The sequence below is a fragment of the Macrosteles quadrilineatus genome, unplaced genomic scaffold (genome assembly GCF_028750875.1).
Source record: "Macrosteles quadrilineatus isolate MER2022 unplaced genomic scaffold, UCM_ALF_1.0 Scaffold_2__2_contigs__length_208266976, whole genome shotgun sequence".
NCBI classification, from domain to species: domain Eukaryota; kingdom Metazoa; phylum Arthropoda; class Insecta; order Hemiptera; family Cicadellidae; genus Macrosteles; species Macrosteles quadrilineatus.
In genome coordinates, this window is record NW_026542595.1 from 48,884,004 (window position 1) to 48,901,868 (window position 17,865).

The 17,865-nt window shown below is 37.2% G+C and overlaps 1 protein-coding gene across 1 annotated transcript; it reads left to right on the plus strand.

Moving 5' to 3' along the window:
• The first annotated feature begins 379 nt into the window (after positions 1-379).
• On the plus strand, positions 380-7,225 carry LOC128984170 (piggyBac transposable element-derived protein 4-like). Its single transcript, XM_054403463.1, has 2 exons — positions 380-2,202; positions 6,940-7,225. Exons 1-2 carry the CDS (start codon positions 380-382, stop codon positions 7,223-7,225), a joined length of 2,109 nt encoding a protein of 702 aa, XP_054259438.1.
• The last annotated feature ends 10,640 nt before the right edge of the window (positions 7,226-17,865 follow it).

Below are 17,865 nucleotides of genomic sequence, written 5' to 3' on the forward strand. Positions count from 1 at the left end.
CGTCATCGTATCTCTATATAAAAAAAATAGTTGTATATAATAATAATAATATATAACCTTAGTTGTACATAAATTTAACCCTCAGCCGCCCGATTTCGGGCGGGTCCGTCTGGGCCAGCAGCGTCACCCGCCCGAAAACGGGCGGGTCTGCAAACTCTTCGTTTCGTTGATTTTAAAGCCGTTCAAGCGCTAGAATCGGGTCGCTATCTTTACTCTACGTGTAGGGGGATTGCTAGGCTTCATGACAAAACCATATGACGGCCGTTTACTACTGGTCTGTGACTAAAAATCAGAGCATCTGTTAGTTTGTGATGTCGTCATTTGTTGTGGTTACGGTTACGTGAGTTGTTGTGAGTTTGTTTTGGTTTATGTTTACAAAATGTGTGATGATTTGAGATCTAGTGAAATTAGGGAATTGTTGAATGAAGAAATAAGTGATATTGACGATGATAATGTTGAAGATGACTTCGATTTAGGTTTACCGCCTCAGAATATTGATTCAGACTCAGAATCGTTACTGGACTTTTCAAGTGGAAGTGGGGAGGAATACATTCCTGATTACGATGATTTGGACACTAGTGATAGGGAGCAAGATGTTGATGATCCAGGGGAGCCTGAAGTACCTGTAAGTGTGCCTAGTAATGATGTACCTAGCAGTAGTAGGCCTAGGCCTAAGAAGAAAAAAGGTCCTCCAAATTTGCTCTGGATTCGAGTTTATCCACCAGAACCTGAAAAGGAGATCGAATCAAAATTTACTAGGAGGAACACTGGCATACAAAATCTCCCTCCTAGAAATAGTAGTTGTATTGAATACTTCTATCTTTTCTTTACCCAGGCTATCTGGAACATAATTTGTCAGTGTACAAATGCGTCGGCAAGGAAAGCGCTTCAAAGACAAAACTTGTCCCCACAATCAAGAATAAAAAGATGGACTGACTGTACTGTTGCAGACATAAAGAGGTTTTTTGGGTTATTCATAAACATGGGGATTTGGAAACTCAAGAACATAACAGGCTACTGGGATACGAGAGAATCTCAGTCACATCCATTTTTTGCTAAGACGATGAGCTACAACAAGTTCGCATTGATTTTGTGGAACCTCCAACTTACCAACAACAATGGACATCCAAGAGGCCATCCAGAATTCGACCACTGGTTCAAAGTAAGATATCTGTTAGACCATTTAAACAGAGCTTTCAAAAAGTATTTTGTCCCCGGACAGAATGTATGCCTGGACGAGAGCCTTATAGGCATGAAAAACCGTTGTTCTTACATACAATACCTCCCGAAAAAAAAACACAAGCAGTTTGGAATCAAAAAATTTGAGACCTGTGATTCTGCCACTAACTATGTCTTGCACCTTGAAATGTACAGTGGAGCAGATTTCTTGATCGATAAACCAGGGCCATTTGTACAAAAATGTGTGTTAGAGGTAATGGAGAAAAGTGGTCTCCTCGACAAAGGCCATCATCTGTTCACCGATCAATTTTACACTAAAGTACCTCTAGCATTAAAGTTACATGAAAGAAACACCTACCTTACTGGAACTATAAATAAGAATTCTCAGTATCTTGCAACAACACTGAAGAATACTGAATTGGAAGCTGGACAAACTCTGTACTTCAGGCACAAAGATGTCCTTCTCGTTTCGTTCAAGCAGAACGCGTCAAGAAAATCGGTTTTTGCCCTGACCACTGCTTGCCACGCCGAGGACAAACTTGTCCAGAGCAAAAAAGGGCAACAAGCAGTAAAACCTGTTCTTATCCATAGATACAACCAATACATGGGTGGGGTAGATGTAAGTGATAAAAGTATCTACCACACCTCATGCACTCGCCCGACGAAGAAATATTGGAAGAGGATCTTCTATAATTTACTGGATATTGCGCTTTTCAACTCGTATGTGTTGTATTCGTTGAATACTGACAAGCCAAAGAGTAGAAAGGATTATTTAGTTGATATTGTGGAAACCCTGGCTAATACAAGAGACATAGGTCCGACTGCAGGACCATCAGGAGACACCGCGCACCAAATGCAGCAAGTGCCTAACAAATCAAACAGAGTATGTGCTGTATGCTGCAGAAAGGCTACATACTGGTGTCCAGGCTGCAATGTAGGCATCCACAAAGAGTGTTTTCATCTACTTCAGCACTATTGGAGGCCTTTACAAGCCAAAAAGAAGAAGAAAGTGTCGGAACTCCAGTAGGTCTAAACGAACCCCAGGCAGTGCGGTTTTTAGTCTTGTATATAGTTGTTTAATTTTTATTTTTTTCCGTAATTTGTGATGTAACCCCTATCAAAGTGTATATTTTTTTGTTTGCAAGTGAACTATGAACAAAATGCATATCTTGGATTTTTGAGTTAGTGTATATAGAGTTTTTTACATAGGGGGAAACCAAGTGTTTATATACATTTTTTGACAACTTTCGGATTCGGACCTATACCAGAGACCTGATAAATAAGGTAAGGATATCAAATATGTATTTTTTAGATAGGCCAGTTTGTCTAGTTTTAGAAAATGTGTAACCTTTTACCTGCCAGTCATTATTTATATATTTTATTTTGTTTGAACTAAAACCTTGCATAATCACTGAAAATCGCTGCGTTTTTTTATCGTGTATATAGTTGTTTAATTTTTAGTTTTTTCTATAATTTGTGAATTAACCCCTAACAAAGTATATATTTTCTTGTTTGCAAGAAAATTTGGAACAAAATGTATATCTTGGATTTTTGAGTAAGTACACCTTGAGGTTTTTACATAGGGGGTCAACAAGTATATATATAATTTTTTTTTGCAACTTTCGGATTCGGACCCATACCAGAGACCTGATAAATAAGGTAGGGATATCAAATATGTATTTTTTAGATAGGCCAGTTTGTCTAGTTTTAGAAAATGTACAACATTATACCTGTTAGTTAATTTTTATTTATTTTATTTTATTTTAACTAAAACTTTGCTATATCACTGAAAACCGCTTGACCTTTTGAGGTCATATAATGGACCCATGGAGGGTTAAGAGGTTATCTTTACCACGTAAAAACTATATTTAGGTTGGAAATTGGAGGTCAGTCACACTTTCGCAATCACACGAAAGTAAACTAACCCGAGATCGCAATTTACTGGTATGGCCTGATTTAAACATTATATTAAACAATAGGGTGAATACTTTGTACCGGAAGCCTGTAACAACATTTTACAACAGGCATTTCGTTCGTCTTCCCAGTATAGCTAGCTATTCATGGTAAGTTCCTGAATCAACATTTACATTAAGGCATTGTATTGGCGTAGCCAGGTTTGGATTGGAGCGCCCTGGAGCAGAAAGTGCCTAACCACCCCTCTCCAAAATTGAACCCCATAAATATATAGCCTAGGATACTTTATTTCCCTCTTAGTGGTCTTCGTTGATAAACACTTAAACCACAATGCTCAACGTACGTTTATTTTCAATTGACAATAAATTATGATGAAGGTAGTTAATAATATATTTTGGAACTCTATCATAACTGTTTTTAGGTGGACTATAAAGATAATGAGACATTGACGGTAGAAATACTGGTAAATTTACCGCTACGTGATGAAGAGGCTGCCGCGAGACGGTCGGTGATCGTCTGTAGAAGCAGTAATGAGTGCTGACTGCTGAGTGACAACTGACAGAGTTTATTAATACATAACTAGTCATGTTGGTACAGCTTCCTTTTTACTTCTCAAATTATTTATTAGGTTCAAAATGCAGTTCACACACTAAACGTAAATGAAAGAAGTGTCAGGAAGGCCTTTCCATTTTTTGATTGCCGTGTTTGCTATTTATTACTTACACTCGTCTTAATACCTGATATTGTTCATGAAAATATCCACATCATAATACAATTGTAATTCACTACACATAATACTAACACTTCTTCACTCTTGCTAATCCATCTTCTAATAAACCTCCTGTTACTTACATAAGCAAACAACCACAAATAAAGGTTAACCATAACAATAAACAACAACAAAAAATACGTAAATAACAGCTGGTCATGTAGGCAATGAAGTCTTAGGTTCTGAAGACATTCGCTAGGCTTCGCATGGAAATTGATATCACAAAAATGGCTTGGCTGCAATATCAATTTTGCGTAGCATATGTAATCTTTGGCAATAGTCATGATTTGAAATAGTGCCACAGTGTTTCTACAGAGTGCAGCACAGAAAATTATTTTACTTTTGAATAAGTCCAAATGTATTAAACCCCAATCGCAGCACACCTGTGCACTTAACGTTTAAATTCTCTAATGTTAAATATTAAAACATAAAAACCTTTATCAAAGTATTATAAACAATAAAAGGGATGACTTTTTAAAATTTATGACAACAGCTAATTTGCAACCAAAAGGTGAGTGAGCGAAGCGAACGAACATCAACCTGGAGGCGAGTTAGCGTAGCGAACGAGCTAACCTGAAAACAAGTGAGCGCAGCGAACGAGCTCCAACCTGAAGGTGAGTGAGCGTAGCGAACGAACTTCAACCAGGACGTGATTGAGCCATGGGAATACTTATGAAGTTAAACGGGGCAAAGCCCGCTGGTACAGCTAGTTATAAAAAATAATTGATCTTAAGTTGGTGTTAAATCTATTATATACAAAACGCTAAGCCGATTTTTGTAAACAGAACTCCTCTCTACTCTCATTTTTGGACCTATTTTGATGATTAAAATGTCAAAACAATGGCCCTGATCATAAGTTTTGCAAAGTGTTTATCGTTTTTTGATATCTTTAATAGTTTGGGCAGGATTTTCCATCAAAGTTGGGTTTTCTCCCGTAAGATTAACATGGGGGAATCTAAATATTTAATTGGAAACTTTGTCTCCACTAATTTGAGAGTACGGCTGGGCGTAGAAACTTGATAGAGGTGTCCAAAGAAAGGTCTTTGTCTGTAGATGAGTTATCAAAAGAAAAACGAAGTAAATTCGCTTAGGGCTCTGCCCCAGAAGCCTTTAAAGATCCCTCCACATATTTGTTTACATTTTGGCCATGTGGATAATACTTTTTAATGAAACAGCTGTTAATTTTAAAATTGTGTTCTAAATTGTGTTATTGGGAGTTACTGAATTCAGTGGCGTAACAGAAGGGCCCGCAATGCGGGGGGGCCCGGGAGCTGAGGGGGCCCGCGAACCCGTGAGTGGGAAACGGTGAGCAGAGAGGCCAGTGAGACAAGTGGGGCCGAAAAATTGGAGTTCATTCTTATTTAAATGTATTATCTATCATTCTATAATTGTATTGAACAAGTAATAACATTGATGTTATTAATAATATGTTGTTATCAGTTATCGTTTGATTTTGTTAGGCCTCTTCAGTGATAACAAACTAGGGTAACAAATTTAACGTGTTATAACATGGGTCTTTGATTATTATGCAATCTTACTTTCTTACTGATTTCGTACACTGCTTATGTCGTCTGCAAGCATTTTGTTACTTTGGAGCCTGGAGTCATGAACGTTGGCTGGGGCTTTTAATATTGTATTATTTTACATTTTAGTTTTGCCCTAATATTGATTGTATTTTGTTAAATACAATATACTGCTACTCTACTGACTGTGTTTGTAAGCCCATATCTTATTTTACCTCACAATTAACCAATACTAAAGACATTTGTTGTAAGATAAACGCTTACAACATAATAAGACGCTTGAAATCCATACAAAGATAAAATAAAAAATGCAATAGGCTATTTTAGCCTATCATTATTGTTTTTACACTTATTTATCTTTAAACAATACTAAATGCTCAAAATATGTATAATTTCACTCAATTTATCGCAATTAAATGAATTAGCTTAAGTCTTGAAAGTAACTGTCGATTTTGACGGGTTTCACCTAGTATGTAATAATGGCGATGACTCAAAGAGAAATAAATCAAGCAATTCTGTTAGTTATGACTACAAGAGAAATTCAATTAAGAAAAGATTTGTCCCCCACTTCAAAAGTGGAACCTTATGATTGAGGTAATGAAACATTTACAACATACTTACTTAGATTAACTATTTATCTTGAATTGAATGATTTAGGGGTGGGAGGATGATGACAAAACATGCCAACTCTTAAATGATTTATGCGCTCCAGACTTACCAAATACCAAATTTTATAATGAACTGGTCAAGCTACTCAAAGATTATCTTTGTACAACTCCAAATGAAGTCGCTGAACAACACAAGTTTTATACACGTTCACAACAACCGGGAGAGTCTATTTTCACATACATGAAAGAACTTCGTAGTATGACTTTAGACTGTAATTTTTCCTGTTCAAAATGCAAATCCAGTATGATTGATACACACTTAATCACCCAGTTCATTAGAGGTTTGTACAGCAAAGAGATAAGAGAAAGGCTTCTACAAGAAGATTCCTTGACTTTACAAAGGGCGTATGAATTAGCATTATCTTTCGAGATATCTAAAAAAGGTAACAATGAAATGACATCACCAGCTATTGTAAATAAAATTAGTAAAACCATGAAAAATCTATCAAAATCTGACAGTTTTGTATGAATAAATGATTTGAAAGGCAAGTGTTTTAGGTGTGGTAAATCTAACCATAGAGCAAATGAATGCAAGCTACGCAATGCCACTTGTTTTACATACAATGATAAGGGTCACAATGCTACTGTTTGTTTGAAGGCAAGTAATGAAGACTGATGGTACAAGTAATTCTTTCACTATCACTGAAGAGCTACAACTCAATTCTTTGTCATCCAAATTCAATGACAAATACCTATGTTGAAGAACAAAACAAAAGTTTCAAAATATCCGTGTGGTGAATGCAACATCGGTGTAAATTTTTTCCAGTATAAAATGTACTTGTCCCTGCAACTGCTGGTTTCATGGTGGGTGTGTCAATATCACAGAAAAACAATTAAAAAACCTATCTAAAGAAGACATTTCCCTATGGAGGTGTAACAATTGTAGTGATCTTTCCCTCACCTCTGGAAAGCCAGCGTTACAACTAAAAGAAGACCAAACTCCGACACCCCCAAATCAAATATCCTCTGAAAGTCAGGGTAACAAAATGTCGCCCATCTACCGCGAGGTAGAAAACAAAATTCTAGAACTAGAAAACTCAGAAGATCCCGATTTAGAAACTTCTCTAACACTTGCAGCAGAAGTTGGAAACGCACTTCTAGCACAAAATAGCAAACTAAGAGAAGAAGTACTCAACCTGACTCAACAAAACTCGAGTCTGGCCCAGAACTAACAAACATACAAACCATCGACATCATGAACCACCACGCTCAAATTGAACAACTAGAAGACGAGAAAAATACTATTCTAATTAGAAACAACAACCTAATCGAAACAATAACTGAATTAGAACACCAATTGGAAAAGGAAGTACTGTAAGCCTAAGAAACACTCTCACAAAAACATTTGAAGATTATGACAAAGACAGGGAAGAAACTTTTAATAGCTTCATCACAAAAATAAAGGACATGGAGAATGAAATTAAATGCCTTAGGCAAAAAAATACATGCAGCAGAATAAACACCGGAGAAGAATCTACAAAATCATTCAGAGAGACAAGCACACAGACAACCACTACAGAGGCGAAGGACCTCACAAACAAATCCACAGTTTCAGACAACAAAAAGCCAGAAGCATCAAACACAGAAACACTAATTCTACTTGAACTAAAGGCCCTAAAAGAAAAACAGAATAATATGGAGTCAAAAATGAAGAAATTAGAAGATAAAATAACAGTAGAAGATTCCCAGCACCTAATAACTGAGAAAACGGAGACTCCTTGCAAGCCAATTAACACACCAAGACGAGTTTCATATAATAAAAACAAATTGGCAACTACTAAGAAAACCCATTTCAGTGTTTCCTTGCAAACAGCAAAAAGCAAGTTGAGGAAAGAAGCACCAGAACACCAAAGTCAACCACAACAAACACAAAATCAAAATATTAAAGAACCCAAGGCCATCAAAATCCCAAAAGGAGTTTGCTCTACTTTCAAGGGCACTATATCTCCCCCAAACAAATCAACTAAATCAAAGAACACAGGGAAACCGATCACCGCCAAGCTTCTTAAGCCGGGAGAGACCATTGAAGACTTCTTTTGGAAAAATATAGACCTATATAAAAAGAATATTCTGTCACACACCAAGCGACTAAACATGACCGAGATGGACTGCCTCTCTTCTCAAGGAGAACAGAAACATGAGCAGCTGCAGGAACCCAATTCAAGTCAACAATCCAATCACTCTACAGTGTCCCATACTATAACCCCTTTTTTAGAAACAAACAGCCTGAAAAAAGCAAAAGAAAAATCTGAAAATCTCCAAATAATTCTTGTGTAGCAATAATGCACCAAAATATTAGAGGACTTGCTACAAAGACGAACAGACTACACCATATTCTCAATGACACAAAACCAAGCATTCTAGTCTTGACTGAACACGGACTGAAAAAAACAGAGCTAGAAGCTACAAAAATTCCCGGCTACTCTTTAATTACCCACTTTAGTAGAGAAGAACATAAACTTGGAGGTGTTGCAATATATTCCAAGGAATCCCTTGCTGATACAGTATCAGCTATTAACATATCAAACACATGCCAGGAGTTAATTTTCGAAACAGCAATGATTCGCATGCAGACAACAAAGAAAAAGGATATCTACATTCTGGGAATCTATAGACCACCAATCGAAAATGCAAGAATTGCCCTTGACCTCCTATCAGACACGCTAGAACTACAAGAAGTACACAAGAAAAACCTCATACTCATCGGTGACATAAATATCGACAGGCTCACCCAAGATTCCAAAAACACCATGCTGGAAGAAGAGTTAACCACACAAAACATCTGGAGATTTCCTCTAGAGGCCACCAGAATAACCCATGACACAGCCACTTCAATAGACTGTATATGCTCAAACATACCATATGCGTATATTACTGGACAAGTTGTGCATACTGGTCTATCTGACCACACTGCGCAGCTGTGCCTGCTGAAAACACATCAAGAAGACACTTCCCAAAGATTTGTAATGAAAAGAAGCCTAAACAACACAAACCTAAACAATCTAAAGGCTCACCTCCATCTACAAAATTGGGAACATGTTTACTCATCACCGAATCTTGAAACCTCCTACAACAAATTTCATAATATTCTTCAAACAGCACTGGATTATACATGCCCATTAAAGAAAACTAAAATTAGTACAAACAAAAAACATATGAAGTACTACGATCCTGAAGCAAAATACCTTAAAGAGAACTTTTTGAAAGCTCTGCAAAAGTTTGAGTTAACGAACAGAAATGAAGACAAATTAGAAATGATTAATAGAAAAAGGATATACGACATGAAACTAAGAAACCTAAAAATGTCCTCAACAGCTAGCTTCATAGAACAAGCTGACAACAAACCAAAAGCACTATGGCAAGTTATAAACAAGGAAAGGAAAGGAAAATGTGAAGAGAAAACCCTTACAGAATTAGAAATAAATGGCAAACTCACAAACGACACAAAATAAATGGCCGAACACTTCAACACATTCTTCTCAAAAATAGCAGAAAATACCCTTGACCAAAATAGAGCAATCGTTATAGACCCTGAAACAGTCCGGAATGGAGAGGAACCAGTCTGCCCAATACACCTTACCCTAACTTCAACATCCTATAAAGAAGTTAAAACGATAATAAACTCCCTAAAAGCCAAAACATCAAGTAGAATAGATGAGTTTTCCTCTAAGATGATAAAGCACTGCTCTCGAGAACTCATCTCTCCTCTGGTTTATCTTATAATAAATCATTTAAAGAAGGCAAATTCCCATCCGCCATAAAAGTCAGTAAAATATACCCCAAACATAAAAAAGGACCAACTGAAAATGCTCAAAACTACAGGCCCATCTCTCTCATCTCCAGTTTCTCTAAAATCGTAGAAAAAATTGCTCTGGCTAGATTAATGGCACATCTTAATCATAACAAACTCTTAACTGACAGCCAACATGGCTTTCGGAAGAATAAATCTACATCCTCAGCTACAACAGCACTAATTGAGTACGTCCTAGACCAGATAGAAAACGAACAATACATTTCCGCCATCTTCCTTGATTACAGTAAGGCTTTTGACTGCCTGGGCCACGACCTGATATGCAAGAAACTCGAAAGACTCGGTATAAGAAACTCTGCGCTAGAATGGTTCAAAAGCTACCTAACGGGACGTTCACAAGTCGTGGAACTGAAAAACTCATCAAATGAAGTCACAGAAAGTTTCAAATCTTCAAAAAGCAAGCTGACGAGAGGAGTTCCACAAGGCTCTGTAGCTCTGTATTAGGCCCGATTCTATTCATCTTATTGACTAATGACTTCCCCAAACAAATTGAGAGTGAAAATGCTGTTGCAATCATGTAGCCTATGCAGATGACAAAACCATTTGATCAAGGACAACACAGCCCAAAACCTTTACCTTAATTCAAAATCAATCCTAAATAAAGCTATCCTCTACTCAAAGAACAATGACTTAGCAATAAACCCCACAAAAACTACAACTCTGAACTTCAGTAAGAAAAAATACATAGTCCCTCAATTAGAGGATGTAACAATAGAAAACCACACAAAATTTATCGGTGTTATCCTTGATAACAAACTAACATGGAAAGAGCACATCAACCACTTAAGCAAAAAAATCAGTACTGGAATATATGTCGTCAGAAGAATAAACTACATAGGCGGACTCTCCGTGGCCAAAACAGCTTACTTCGCACTGGTAGAGTCGCATCTTAGATATGGCTTGACAGTGTGGGGAGGAACTTCAACAAAAAATATGAATCAAATTCTTGTACTTCAAAAGAAAGCCATAAGAGCCCTCGCCAACCTTGTCCCACCACAGACTTGCAGACTAGCATTCACAAACCTAGGAATCCTCACAGTGGTGTCTCTCTACATACTTGAATCTATTAAGTATGTGAATGAAATAAACCCCTCAAGAAACCGAGACCTGCACCACTACAACACCCGTCATGGCTCCAAATTTGCACTACCAGTTCACCGAACAACTCTTTGGGAGAAAAAACCTTCCTACACCGGCTGCAAGCTGAGGAACCATCTACCTGACTATCTGAGACCTGACTGGCAACAAGCTACACCAGGAGTTGAAGAAGTGGCTAATCGCAAGACCCTTTTACTCAATAAAGGAAACGTGTACAATTCACTATTGTATTGACACTATTGTAATTCTTGACGAATTAACAATAAAGAATATTGTATTGTATTGTATTGTATAGGGACTCCGCTTCTAGATGTGGTTCAATTCTCAATGGAGTGTGATACGGGAACTGCTGTATCCTCTATATCATCAAGTACGTTCAAACGGTTATTTCCCCATAAGAAAATTACAGAACTCCCAAATCTATATAAATAAAATTAGAGTTTTGTCTGTACATTGCTCAGAATCATAAACTTTAAGGTTATTATTACGTTTTATACATTAAAGAAACCGACACAAGTCTCATCTAAATTTCTGTCTGTCTATCTGTCTTCCTGTCTGTCACAGCCCAAGAGCCATTTTACGCGGCCTTCTCCTGAAAAACGAGAGTACCGGTACCTATCAAGTTCCAAATGATTTTAATGTATTCACTGGATTGGCGAGATTGTCTTTAGCCATTAAAATATGGCGTCACTTCTTTGTAAATTAAATGATGGACGTTTAAAAACCCAATTTTGTGCAATTTTTTGTAAAGTTTTCTCCCAATGTTTATCACATATTCATCTATGCAATAACGAACAGCTGTTCGAATCAAGATTATTTCTTCTAGCTGTCACTGATATGTTTACATTTAATGTTGTTTACAAATACCGCAACCATTTCCTATCACGTTTTGAAAGCAAATCCAAACCAAGTAAGATTAAAAACGTGTTTCCTTACATAACGGATTTAATTAATCGCAAATGCAATAATTTGTAGGGTAACCGTAAATGAAAATAGAGATTCTTTGTGTATAAAATTGTTCTTGAGTTTTGATAACCGGGAAAAAGACCTTGAATAGACACTGGTACTGTTAAGGATCACGCCAGATCTGGACGACCAAGTACTGTGACAGACGAAGACGGCTCATTAGACATTCTTCAGTCTTTCGTTGAAAATCCAAAACAATCAGTTAGATCAGCAGCACAATCTCATGGAATAGGTCATGAATCAGTTCGCAAAGTATTATAGAAGTCTGGTTTCAAGGCATACCGGGTTACCCTGTTGCAGGAACTAACCGAAGATGATTTTGATCGGCAGATGGAATTCAGTGAAATTATGATGAATAGAATTGACCAAAGACAAATAATTTTGGACGATATTGTATTCTCAGATGAGTCGACTTTTATGTTGAATGGCCATGTTAACAGGCATAACTGCCGGTATTGGGATAATGTTAACCCACACTGGATGAGTGAGTGTCACACACAACACCCCCAAAAAGTAAAAGTATGGGCAGGTATCGTACGTAATTCAATTATAGGACCATTTTTCATCGATGGAAATTTAAATGCCAACAAGTATCAGGATATGCTCCAAAATGAGATTGTTCTTGCTTTACAAGCTACTCTGGGCGCTGACTTCCAATCATGTTTTTTCCAACAAGACGGAGCACCACCACACTATGGTGTTCAGGTAAGGCAATACTTAGATGCAGTATTCCCACACCGGTGGATTGGAAGACGAGGTGCGATTGAGTGGACGGCTCGTTCCCTTACCTAACTCCGCTTGACTACTTCCTATGGGGCTATATCAAGGACAAAGTGTATCTAACTCAGCCTACAGATCTGAACGAACTGAGACATAGGATATCACGTGAAGCTCAAGCTTTTCCTAGAGAATACATACAAAATGCAGTAGACGCCTCTTATAACCGGTTAGCATATTGCCAGACGACCGATGGTGGACATTTTGAACACCTACTTTAAAAGACTTTCTTTTAAGTATCACCCTACCATTAACTTCTATTAGCTAGAGTAATAATGGTATTAAACATTTTCTAAGCTCTGAAACGTGATTTCTTCCGACTGGATCAACCTTTTGAAGTCCGGTTTGTGGCATTGTTTTCAGTTGATGTAACCTTTAAAATGATGTAGGCCTACAACTCAACATAGGCTGTCATTAAAGATTTTCTTCTGACCCCCCACGGGCCGTCCCCCAAAGGTGATATCCGACCACCATGTACACAGAAAAGTAGCTTACAATTTCCAGTAACGGTATACCAAATGTGGTTATGATATCGTTTGTCGCTTAAAAGTTATAAAGTCGTCCTAAGACTTAATGGTCACCCTGTATAGATTTATTTAATAGAATAAGGGTTTGCCCTATTAGCCTACATCCCTTTTCTAGTCGTCCTACTTAACTTAACCGATTTTTACGATTTAATTGTCATTAGGCTAGTACCTGGGGACCAAGCTTTGCTTGGAGAAAATCATACTGTTACTGTTCGGTGAAATGGCGACCATACATAGTAGGTATTTTAAGCCAAGTATGAATGGAGATGAGTATAGGATGAGTGGCGCAAGTAGGCCTATACTCTGAGAGCAGTTTTTTATCAACGTCAAACATTGAGCCATCGATTCGTCTACGCTCCTGCTCTCAAAGTGATGATCATCGGCCTGTTGTTCATCAATATCTCTAGGCTTTAAGATCTAAAATTATTTATCTCCTTTCATTCTTCCATGTGCGACTTGGCCGAAGGCCTATTGTGCAAGGTAAAAACAATAAGTTATGTAGGAATAACAAAAATAAATTAGGTATAATTCCTCAAACGTAAGATTTATGTACTAAGCTAGCCTAAATAATTGATTACTTAAAGCAAACCAATCGAAGAGTTCTAACCAATCAACAAAACAAACTTTAACTCTTTTATTATTAACCTTAGCGTCGTTAACTACTTCTGACAGAGAAAACAGAACAGATCAGAACAGAATGATGGATCAGATGACATAACTGAATATTGAGAACGAGAACTGAGTGAACTGACAGAATTACATAAACAAAACAAACATACATAATAACCATCTGTTTTAAGCCATTGACTAGGCTATGGCTTTTCAAAATTCATGCAGCCTTAATAACCATCTTCATTTTTAAGCCATTGACTAGGCTATGGCTTTTCAAAATTCATGCAGCCTCGCGGTACACTATCTGTGAGTGCTTCTATGTCAATGGTTAATGTTGTTTTAAGTTTAAAATAGAAAGTGTCTGTCGTTAGCATTGCAGGACACGACAAAGCCGGGTACTTTCAAAAGTGTCCCAAAATATTTAGTTACAATAACACATGCCTTTTTGTTTCTTCAAGCACAAGCCATGAGTTATATATGGTTTGTACTGAGAAAAGTAATGAAATACCTGTTGTAAAAAGTAATTGTAGGCATCCGATACAAAGTATTCTAACAATTGTTGTGATGACTACTGCAAGGAAACCCATATGTTTGTATAAACATATTAACCAAAAATCCCTAAAAGTCCCTAAAATCGAATCCTGAAACTCGAATATCGAAAATAAAATTAAAAACCTGTTTGATTAGTTAAGGTTACAGATACATTAAGATGGGCTACTTAACAATACAATGTTCAATATTAAATTAAAACTGAAAGAAGAAAATTAATCATTCTCACTTATTTCTATATCTGGCCAGGGGGTAAAATTCCGGGCCGTACATTTTGAGCTGACCTGAAGGAGGTAAACGTCGGGGGATAAAATACTGACCCGTACACTCTAGGTTTTTATAATTTGATGTATTCTGATTTTATTCACAACCGTGAAAATATGCGTTTGATTCTACCTTTTATCCATCGAACTGGTGTTGTGCAACTCGAAAGTTCGCGGCCGGAATTTTACCCCCTGGTTTGTGACGTCAGTTTTGCCTAGTGTATAAAATTCCATAGGGATAAAAATCCGCACGCAAATAATGACCAACCTGGACACTCTGTCCTGGCTTTTTGTTGTACGAGTTTATCGTTGCCCAACTTTGGTGCGGTCCCCAGCCTTATCTAACTACGGCCATCTTTAACTCATACAGAGTTAAGGTGGTCATGATCCAGCCCAGAAAAAGGAGGAGGGCCTTGGATGAAATATAAGAACAGACAATATGAATGTGACAGTTCGTTTTTTAGTAGGTTTATTTTACTTGTTCTTATTTATTTCGTTAGAATAATTCATTAATTGTTCATTTTTGGAGATTGTGTTGTTTTTGGAGCTAAAGGCTGCAAGGTCAATCATTCTTATATTCATTAAGAAAACAATCTCCTTTAGGCATGATTTCTTGAAGAGTTGAAGATCGCTTGGGAATATAGAATAAATTCCGCAGTTTCATCTTTGCACAAAGTGCATTAAAGACAAAGTGGCGTGGAATACTAAGAGTGTAGATACTTGTTTATCCTGTAGCATGATCATTAGATAAAACCATGATACTTAATGTAATAGCCTACTCCAATCTAAAATTGCGACCATACGAATAGATCAAACATACTCCCTTAGTAGATTTTCTCATCCTTATGAATCAGCTGAAGACATACTAGCAGCTAGTTTAGTCCGGTGTACTGTAGAGGTCATGTTTTGTTTACAATTTGTTTCTTGTTATTTCAACCATTTAAAACATCGTTTAGCCAAAATAAAACTATCTAATCACAAACAATAACTATCTCGTCCCCTAGTTATATTATCAATGAGTTGATGTCACTTGTCTGCCATGTCATCTTACCGGGACGTCTGTCTTGACACTAAACGATCCTACTTGCGACGTTCCCAATTCTGCTACCATCCCACGGCCTTGAGATAAAGGTGGCCGTGAAAGTGATCTCAAAAATCTTTTATGCTTTTGGTTTTGTGATTGGAATCAGGTGCGAGGCGCCCAGTGGTTACATAGCATTAGCAAGTTAATTTTTTAAGGGCTAAGCTATAGAATATATAATCATGTTTTAATTTTGCAGTGTCTCACTGAAGACTATACTTTGTGGCATATAACTTTACCGGTGGGGCACACGCGAGGGACTAAGGCTAACATCTTGTTGAGCGAAGCTCACTTTCCCTCACTTTGTAACTTCTTTGTAAGAGCATCAGAATGTAATGGCTTGACCAATTGATATGAAATTTGGCCAACAGCTAAAGAATAATGAGCACAATGTTTTGGTAAAAAATATTTGCAAATTTCCTTCTGGATTTTATTTTACGGGTCACGCAATTTCGCTTGTTATTTTAATGTAAGTTGAAAGAAAAATTATATTGGGTTTATGACATATGGGTTTATCTCGTTTCATTTAAATAAGAAACGAGATAAACCCATATGTCATACCAAAACAAAAAAAAATATTTTTCTAGTAATTGTGGGTAGCTACTATCATAGACTAACCAATTCCCGGCCCTGGGCAGCGGCAGCACGGCCGCCTTTAACTACAGGCCGTGGCCTTCGAACTGGCAACGTCGCAAGTGGTGTTGTAACAGCTGTTTTTGTTTGGAACCAGCTAATGGTATTTGTGTATTTACGAAAGATTGGTTACTGGACTATGACAATATTGACTCTGCTTAAAAATTTACAGATATAGATTTTAATTCATATTGTTTCGGTTTTCAATTCTGTGGGTTTAATTTTCAATATTTTAATAAATTTATGTTCATAAATTTAAATTTAAATCAATAAAGTGCGAACTAATGAGCTGATGTCACCTGTCTGCCATGTTATCTTATGGGACGTCTGTCGCTGAACAACACCACTTGCGACGTTGCCAATTCTACCAGGCCGTGGCCTGTAGTTAAAGGCGGCCGTGGCGGCAGTCAAAAGTCGAAGTCAACTAAACCAAACCGAAACCAAACCAAACCACTAACCAAACCAACGATACGACGTCCACGAGGCAACGATAGCCCAGTCACTTTAGGTAAGAACCTAGACATGAAAGATGTAAAGCAGATTTTTTGCATGGTGATAGTATATAATGGGAAGGGTGTTTTCTGAAAGTTCCCCGAATTTCCCCCCCTTGCTTCCCCCTAAACCCCCCCCCTCCCCCGAAACACCAGGTTGAATGTGTAGTGTTTTACTAAATCACCTATATCTTTTGATGTAAACAAGCTATCAGCATAATTGTTTTTTCTTTGAACTCCTCGTTAAATTTACTTTAATAAAATGACCTTACACGTAGCATTATCTCTATTGGGTGGGACTTTATATGTGATACATAATAAATATTATTTTATTTAAAACGTGAAGTTGTAGATTATTCCAAACGTCGGTTTTGCAGTAGGTAGTACGTCAATGTAACAACACTTTTTACCTATTTGATGAGCTTTCCAAAAATGTATAACAATATATATTTTAGTTTAAATTGTTACCGAATGAAGCCATTTAAATCCATGCTTCAAACCGCCACAAAACGCACTTAGCGCACCATTCCAACTTGTCCAGTAAATATCTATTCTATATACAGGGTTAGTAAAAAGTGTGGAGACCCCCTATTAATTTTTTTAACGGTCCATACTAAGAAAAACTAAACTAGGCACACCTTTATGTCATGTTATAAAGTACTTTTTGGGAATAACCGCCACTTGGTGATCATCCCCAAAATGGGGGGTTTTGGGGGAAACTCCAAAATTTCAAATTTTAAGCCCCATAGAGTGACCCCTCATTTTGAAGGTCCTGGTAAAAGAAAGCCAACAACGCAAATTAGAGGTATCTACCTCAATCCAGTGAAAAATGGCAGCCAATTGAAAATCTCAGAAGTTAAATTTAGCTTTTCAAGTCTGGAGACCCCTGTAAATTTTGTAACGGCTCAAATTAGGAAAACTAAACGCTACACATCTTTTTGGCATGTTATGGAGTACTTTTTAAGCCTAATGGCCACTTGGTTACCAAACCCAAAATGGGGGAT

Excerpts from the sequence above, each read along its gene's own strand:
- LOC128984170 (XM_054403463.1), top strand. The coding sequence starts at position 380 with ATGTGTGATGATTTGAGATCTAGTGAAATTAGGGAATTGTTGAATGAA. Across the intron at positions 2,203-6,939 it reads AAGAAAGTGTCGGAACTCCA|TGATCTTTCCCTCACCTCTG; the intron begins GTAGGTCTAAAC and ends TAACAATTGTAG.